The sequence below is a fragment of the Gekko japonicus genome, unplaced genomic scaffold (assembly GCF_001447785.1).
Source record: "Gekko japonicus isolate JY-2015 unplaced genomic scaffold, Gekko_japonicus_V1.1 scaffold4006, whole genome shotgun sequence".
NCBI classification, from domain to species: domain Eukaryota; kingdom Metazoa; phylum Chordata; class Lepidosauria; order Squamata; family Gekkonidae; genus Gekko; species Gekko japonicus.
The window spans coordinates 50460-58949 of NW_015173808.1; the positions used below are offsets into that span (position 1 = coordinate 50460).

Here is an 8490-nt window from a genome sequence, read left to right on the forward strand (position 1 = left end):
ATAATAATAATAATAATAATAATAATAATAATAATAAAGAGGGTGGGAGAGATTCATGGAGGTTTGGCCCGTCAGCAACTACCAGCCACAGTGACTCAAGGGAGCCTCCATATCCAGGGGCAGCGGACTTCTGAATACCAGGGCTGGCAGTCAAGGTCTCTGTCCCCAGTCTGGTGGCCCTCGGAGGCCCCTGGTTGCCCCCTGAGTGAGGCGGGATGCCGGACTAGATGGACCATCAGTCATCTGATCAAGCAGGGCTCTTCTGAGGTTCTTATCTGGTGAAGGCCTCGGCCTCCCTGCCCTGTTGTTGGCCGTCCAGAGGAACTGGTTGGCCCCTGAATGAGACAGGATGCTGGACTAGATGGACCCTCAGTGGTCTGATCCAGCAGGGATCTTCTCATGTTCTTATGAAGGCCTCGGCCTCTCTGCCCTATTGTTGGTCCTCCAGAGGGAACTGGCTGGCCACTTCATGAGGCAGGAGGCTGGACTAGGTGGACCTCACTGGTCTGATCCAGCAAGGCATTGAGGTTTAAAAGGCCAGAACTGTGAATGCCCCAGCTAGATCATGGTCATTAAGCATAACCATTCAAGATTGATAGAGTCAAAATAAAACAGTAATGTACATATAATAATAACTTCATCCTTAGCCTGCTGTTCTCCCTTGGACTCCAGGCAGATTATAAGACATGAAAATAAAGCCAGTTCAGTGACTAAACAGACATTACGATGACAAGAAGGAGCCGCCTGCCACGGGAAGGCAGAAGTCTCGCAATTCTAATCGATGGTTTCAGTGCCTGGGTGGGGAGTGGGGCCCGTTTAGCCTCCGCCCGAGAACAGGGCGGGAGGTCTGGCACAGGGGAGGGCCGGTGGCAGAGGGTCGGCTGGGCGCACAGGAAGCCCCCAGATCGATTCCTGGCAATGCGATCAGTTGAGATGCCTGGACAGCCGGTGATGGAGGAGGCCCCCCTGTGCCTGAGGACCCCGGAGAGTGAGCTGCTGATGGTCAGGGGAGACCCGACTGGCCTGGAGAGGAGTCCAGCTGCGGCCGCCTCTGATTCCGTGTTCAGGCTGAAGGACGGAGGAGACCCTTCCTCACCCTCGTTCCCAAGAGGAAGGGCATGCAAGTGGGTCCCTGAGAGAAGAACCCCAGAAGAGCCCTGCTGGGTCAGGCCAGTGAGGGTCCATCTGGCCCAGTCTCTTGTCTCACTCAGGGGCCAGCCAGTTCCTCTACAGGGTTGACAGCAGGGTTTGGAGGCCGAGGCCTCCCCCTGAGGCTTCCTCCTTGCTCTAGGCTCCAGAGGCTTAGTGCCTCTTAGGGTGGAGGTTCCCCTCCGTCACCAGGGCCAGCAGCCATTGCCAGACTTTATCCTCCTTTCCATCCAATCCCCCTTTAAAGCTGCCCATTCCCATGGCCGTAGCTACGTCCTCTGGCAGTGAATGCCACATTTTAATCACTCTCTGTGCAAGTCTGTATTTCCGCTTGTCCCTCCTGACCTCACGAGGGGTGGAGGGCTCCCGGTTCATCTGACATCCGTGGTTCTCCTTCCCTCACTTAAGTCGCGCAACAACGCCCCTGTGAGGTGGGCGGGACTGAGAGAGTCACTCCCCCGCCCCCGGGGGCACCCAGGGAGCACAGAGGAGAGAACCGGGGAGGCCTTTTGGCCATGGGGTGTCAGGAGGGGGGAGGGGGGCTTTTGGACCCTCGGCAGGAAGCAAACCTGCTGGGGGCCCTTCCACTCCCAGTCTGGGAAGGATCCTCTCCCCCCAGGTGTTCCCGGGCCCCAACTGCAGTCCTCTGGCTGCCCACAGGTGGGCCATTCCTCCACTCTGGGGGGGGGCTTCCCTGGCATCCACCGGAGGCCCCTCCCCCTGTGACCAGAGCCCCTCCCCTCCCCCTGGCCTACTTCATAGCACCTCCTGCTCTGGGGAAGGGGTCCCTGAAAAGGTGAGGGGGGGCCTCCTCCAAGACCTTCCGTAGGGGCTGCAGGGCCTGTTTGCTTGCCAGGGCCTTGGAGGGGATGTGAACAGCTGGCACCTTGGGGGGGTGCAGATTTGAGGGACGTTGTTTGGATTATTACTGTCATCATTTCTGTCGGCTGCTTTGAGCCTGGAGGGAAGGCAGGGCAGGGATAAAGGTAAAGGTTCCTTTGCTCGAAAGCCAGTCGAGTCCGACTCTAGGGTTGCGGTGCTCATCTCCGTTTCCAAGCCGAAGAGCCAGCGCTGTCCGAATACGTTTCTGTGGTCATGTGGCGAGGCGCACGGAACACTGTTACCTTCCCACTGAAGTGGTTCCTATTTATCTACTTGCAATTTCTGGCTTTCGAACGGCTCGGTTGGCATGAGAGACGGGAGCTCACTCCGTCATGCGGCACACTCGGGTCTCGAACGGCTGAACTACCGACCTTCCACAGCCTCCAGTTCAGCATCTTAACCACTTGAGCCACCGCAGCTCCTAGGGCAGGGATAGGTGAATTAATAAATTCTCTCTTTTGCAGGAACTTCGGGGCCGCCCCCCGCAGGTAAGGGTCTCTCTGCTTCTTTGCCACCCGCCTCTCCCCCCCCCCCCCCACTCCCCGCATGACAAAGTCAGGGACCCCCCTCCCCCAGGCAGCAGGAAGAGTGTCAGATGGACTGCCCCCCATTGGGTTTGGGTGTGTGTCTGTCCCCATCCGGCCTCTCCATCAGGATTTGCCCAAAACAGCTCAGTGAAGTTCAAAAGGGGCCACACGACACTGAGAGGGCTCTGAGAGTCCGAAGACCTTTCCTGCGAGTTGAATCTGCCCCCCCACACACAGGCATTCCCTGCAGTGACCTTCAAGTGGGGGTGGTGGGTGGGGACAGGATGGATATCCCCAGGTTGTGGGCGGGGCTTGTGTGGCTCAGGTGAGCTCCCCGGTCTCTGCCCCCCTCCCTGGGAATGGACCTTTCCCCTTCTGACGACTCTCCCCTCTTCCCTCTTTTCCCAACAGCGCTCATCGGTTAACCCTTCCCGCCCCAGGACCCTCCCTGTGGAAACGCCCTTCCTGTCGCTAAGGGCCGCTTGCCAGGGGGTGAAGATGGATGGAGGATGGATGGACTTTTTGCGCCCAGCACGGCTCCCCCCTTACCCTGCAGCTGGCTTCTTCTGTCTTTCCCTTCTGTTGTTTTGGGAGAGGGGACTCATCATTCTGCTATGTCCGGAGGAGAACGGGACTCCCTTCCTCCAGAACTGCACCCCCAAAGGTTGCCACCTCCAGGTTGGGAGATTCCTGGATACTTCGGGGTGGAGCCTGAGGAAGGGGAGGGACCACAGAGGGGTACGATGCCTTGGATCCCCCTCCCAAAGCAGCCGTTTCCTCCTCCAGGGGAACAGAGCTCTGTCCTCTAGAGGTCTCCAGGCACCCCCTGGAGGTTGGCAACCATCACCAGCTACAGAAAGGGGGCGAGATGCTTTGCCCCACTTTGCAGGAACAGGCAGGGAGACTGAGTGGCCACCGTCAGCCCTTCTCCTCCGGCAAGGGGGTCTTTGGTGTTCAGAGTTGGAATTTGCAGCTCAAACCGGCTTTTGATCTTGTTGCCCGGCTGTTCCTGCAAGATTCCCGCCCTCCTCTCTCTCTGGACTCAGCTGGAAGCTCCAGGTGCAGTGGGGGGGGGGCGTTCGTGAGCAGGGGCTGAGAACGGGTGTTGAAACTGGACCACTGCTTTATAAATCTGTACTTTCCAGAATCCGTATTGCTCACTAACCTGTCTTCGCTGCGGCTGGAGGAACCGTCTAATAAAAACAGAATGAACCCTTCTTTGGAGATGCGTCTGTGGCTCTGAGCTAAGCGGGCTTCGCCTTGGAAACAGGCAGGGAGAGGAGAGGACTTGGGGGCCTCCTCTGTGGGGAAGGAGGTTCGTTCTGTGGGCAAGGGGAGCTCGTCCTGCAGAGGGGAGCGACTCCTGACTACAGTGAACGGCTAGTACAATACGGGGACTCCTGCAGGTCTGTTTGATGAGAGATATTTTGAAAGGAGGAGGGATCAGATACAACAGAGGTTCCTGGAATGAAATTTCTGGCCTGAGCTGGTCAGTGGGTGGAGAAGTAGACATGATAAAAAAAAACCTCCTTGCAGCAAGGAAGAGGGTCTCTTTTGTGCTGGGTCCATCAGAGCAGTCAGACTTCTTAACTGGGGTCTGGGGAAGTCAGGCATTGATCATGCGGTAGCCTGAAGAGCTGGCGTGATCTTCAAGGTAAAGGGAACTCAGTAGAGATCTGTAATTTCCTAACCTACGGAGGCAGTTCTACATTTTAACATCTGTTAGGGAATGAATAGAGAGGGACAGAGGATTTGCGCTTCACCCGTTTCTTTGGAATCCCTTGCTCAGCCTGGTGCTGTGCTAAAAGTATCCTTGTGAACATTCCCTTTTTGTGTGTGTGTGATCATTTTCTTTTTCTTAATAGATATTTTATAACATTTGATGCTGGTAGTGGTTCTCTGTAGCACATGGACCTCCACCCTCTTGGACATGCAGTTTTGAAAAGGAGCGCCAGGGCAGTTGGCAAGTGGCAATTTGTTGGAGTTTTCTTATGAAAATTGTGATTCAGCAGAGAAAAACAGCTTAGCGATACCAGAGTGCAATAATCAGACTCAGAGTCCATGTGTGTTTAAAAATATAAAAGTTTTTACTACATTCTAGCACAGGGGAAGGTAACTGGGAGGAAAATAACAACAGAGCTAATCCCTACATCTTCACTCTACAAAGGACATGACGGGACATATTTTCATCTATGGTAGACTTGTAATAAAGCTTTAAAAATGGATACAAATATATTCATTAATTCAGAAGATTTTAAAGATTAATGTACAAGTGAAACCAGAAGCATTTATTTTGATTTAATGGACAGACAGTTGGGGAAAAAGTGAGTCCTATGTTTTAACATCTGATAGGGTATGTATAGAGAGAGGGACAGAGGAACTGCATTTTACCCAGGGCTCATTTTGTAGCAGGAACTCCTTTGCATATTAGGTGACACACCTCTAATGTAGCCCCTGTAAGAAGAGCTCTGTAAACTCTTGGAGGATTGGCTACATTCGGGGTGTGTCACCTAATATGCAAAGGAGTTCCTGCTACAAAAAGATAACCCATTTCTTTTTAATCCCTTGCTCAATCTGGTTCTGTGCTAAAAGTATGCTTGTGAACATTTTTGTGTGAACATTTCTTTTTTAAAAATAAATATTTTATCACTGTTGTGGGGGGGAGGAAGGGAAGGTGATTGTAAGTTGCTTCAAGACTCCTTCGGGAGCTAAAAAGCGGGGTATAAAACTGACTCTTCTTCTTCATTTGGGACCCTGAGGGGAACAGGCGAGGTGAGAAAGTTCTCTGTGGGTCTCTTCTGTTGCTGTCCAAATACACACGCTTCAGAGCAATACAACCCTCCTCATCAGCAGAAGGGGCAGGCGGAGACCAGTCAGTCCGGGAGACCTTCCAACATCAGGGCCAGAAGCAGAGCCGCATTTCCCCTGGCCGTTTAAGGCTCTGCTGTCCTCTGCTTTGGAGGAAATCCCCTCTGAGCGGTCCATGTGTGGAGAAGGGCTGCCCCCTGGAGGGCAGAGGAAGGATGGCAGTTGCACAGTGTGGCTCTCTCTCAGGTGTCTACGGCTGCAGGCCAAGGGCTGCCTCTGTGTGCACATCAGTAGAACACCACAGGAGTCCAGGAGCACCTTAAAGACTAAACAAAAATGTGGCAGGGGAGGAGCTTTTTGGAGTCACGGCTCACTTCTTCAGAGATAGATCCAGTTCGAATGTGAAACAAAGTTTGAGTCCAGTGGCACCTTTAAGACCAATAAAGTTTTATTCAGGGTGTAAGCTTTCATGTGCGCGCACACACACCTCAGATACAAATGTGAGTCCATCTGTCCTTATATCTTGGGGAGTGGAGCGATTTCAGATGCCAAAAAACAATAGCAGGTGAATGAGAGTGGCAGGCATGACTGGATGAGGTGTGATATGTAGAGGGGTAGTCAGTGGGGTAGTCAGTCATGTTATCGAGTAGTCAGCCATGTTATCGAGGCAACAAACATGGAATTAAGCAAACTCCGGAGCACGACGGAAGACAGGAGGGCCTGACGTGATGTGGTCCGTGGGGTTGTGAAGAGTCGGACTCGACTGTGCGACTGCCCCCCCCGATTTCCTGAATCTCGCAGCCTCAGAGCTGTCTCCTCTGAGGCACAGGGGGGTTGCCCTGCATGTAACAACCCTCTCCTTGAATGCCCCACTCTTTGCCAGAACGGAAGAATATCACAAAGTTGAAAATTACAAGAACGTTGGTTCAGCCCTCATTCCTACGTCAGCATTACATAGTAAGTAGGTGCAGTAATACAATAAGCAGTGGTAAGGAAGCAGTGCTTACAAGTAAGCAGTGGGGTACCGCAGGGATCAGTACTTGGTCCACTGCTTTTTAACTTGTTCATTAATGATTTGGAGTTGGGAGTAAGCAGTGAAGTGGCTAAATTTGCAGATGATATGAAGTTGTTCAGGGTGGTGAAAACCAGGGAGGATTGTGAGGCACTCCAAAGGGATCTGTCGAGGATGGGTGAATGGGTGTCAACATGGCAAATGGGGTTCAATGTGGCCAAGTGCAAGGTGATGCACATCGGAGCCAAAAATCCTAAATATAAATACACATTGATGGGGTCTGAACTGGCAGAGACTGATCAAGAGAGAGATCTTGGAGCTGTAGTAGATAACTCACTGAAAATGTCAAGACAGTGTGTGACTGCAATAAAAAAGGCCAATGCTATGCTGGGGATTATTAGGAAGGGTATTGTAAACAGATCAGCCAATATCATAATGCCCCTATATAAATCAATGGTGAGACCTCATTTGGAATACTGTGTGCAGTTCTGGTCACCACACCTTAAAAAGGATATTATAGCTTTGGAAAAAGTGCAGAAAAGGGCAACTCGAATGATAAAAGGGTTGGAACACTTTCCCTATGAGGAAAGGTTAAAGCACTTAGGGCTCTTTAGCTTGGAGAAAAGACGACTGAGGGGTGACATGATCGAGGTTTATAAGATTATGCATGGGAAAGAGCAGGTAGAGAAAGAGGTACTTTTCTCCCTTTCTCACAATACAAGAACTCCTTGTGGGCACTCCATGACATTACTGAGCGGTTGGGTTAGAACGGACAAAAGGAAGTACTTCTTCACCCAAAGAGTGATTCACATGTGGAATTCACTGCCACAGGAAGTGGTGGCAGCTACAAGCATGGATGGTTACAAAGGGGAATTAGATAAGTATCTGGAGCAGAGGTCCATCAGTGGCTATTAGCAACAAGGTATAGATAGGGGCTCTGGGGCAAGGGATGCTCTGTCTTCTTGGTGCTTGGGGCTCAACCCCCAAACCTGTTCACAGACCTGTTCCTCGGCTAAAAGTGCTGCTTTGCTATGGTCGGAGGGGCCCGGTCCGCGCAAACTCATTTATGCAGCGGCCCAATCGCTGGCTCGCAACTTCAAGGCCAGGAGCTCACACAAGAAGGGTTTTTGCTCACGAGGCTCCGCAGCTCAGTGGGAGCATCGGCAGAGAGCCCTGGCTCTGGCTGTGCCGCCCGGGATTGCCGCCCTGCAGCTGGCTCTGAGCATGTGCAGAGTGCCTTTCCCGGGGCAGCGCTTCTGCCGGCCGGCCAGAGTCCTCCTTCCTCGCTGTTTTGAGCGGGAGCCTGCCGCCGGCCCTGCTGCTGGAGAGGCAGGTGGGAGGGGGCTGCCCTGCCCTGTCCAGCCCCCCCCCCAAAACCCGGTCTCACAGGAGAAGGGAGAGGACAGAGGCTTCGAGTGCGTGTGTGTGGGGGGGGTGTTTGCTGGCTGCGGAGTCCGGCGGTTCTCCTGCCTCTGTGTGCTTTATTCAGCCAATCACCGGCTCCGAGAGGGCATGAGTCATCAGTTGCCGGGTAGAACCCCCACTGCTGCCCGGCGCCCCCTCCGCACTGGACGCACGTCCCTCGTCTCTGCGACGGCCGCAGGAATGAAGGGGGCGGCGGGCAGCGATGGGGGCAGCAGTGGGGCAGAGAGAGGCGCAGGCTCGAGCGCCGTCCTGGCCCGGGGCGGGGCGGGGAAGAAGCAGCCAATGAGAAAAAGGCCCGGGTGCTGACCCGTCTGTTGCCGGGTAGAAGAGCGGCGGATCGACGGCGGCGCCCGGAGTTGCCTTAGACGGAACCCGACGATCCCGCCGGGGGGTCCGTCCATTCCGACGGAGTCTCGCCTGCTCGGGCCGGCAGCGGCTCTGCGGGGACTCGGGCTCGGAGGCCTCCCTCCTCCACCTCCCCGCCTGCCCGAGCCTTTCCGCTGGAGCAAACTCCGCATCGTGCCGGGCAGACCCGCCGGGGGGTCCGTCCATTCCGACGGAGTCTCGCCTGCTCGGGCCGGCAGCGGCTCTGCGGGGACTCGGGCTCGGAGGCCTCCCTCCTCCACCTCCCCGCCTGCCCGAGCCTTTCCGCTGGAGCAAACTCCGCATCGTGCCGGGCAGAGAGGC

General features: G+C 54.3%; 1 protein-coding gene across 1 annotated transcript in view; it reads left to right on the top strand.

Annotated features, from left to right (window-relative positions):
- LOC107120814 (H-2 class II histocompatibility antigen, E-S beta chain-like) overlaps window positions 1-3866 on the top strand; it is a 52939-nt gene extending 49073 nt beyond the window's left edge. Inside the window, exons 5-6 of the mRNA XM_015423585.1 lie at window positions 2496-2519; window positions 2970-3866. Coding sequence (XP_015279071.1) covers window positions 2496-2519; window positions 2970-2983 — 38 coding nt within the window. The 3' untranslated portion in view covers window positions 2984-3866. The remainder of the gene's footprint in view (window positions 1-2495; window positions 2520-2969) is intronic.
- Window positions 3867-8490: the final 4624 nt, after the last annotated feature.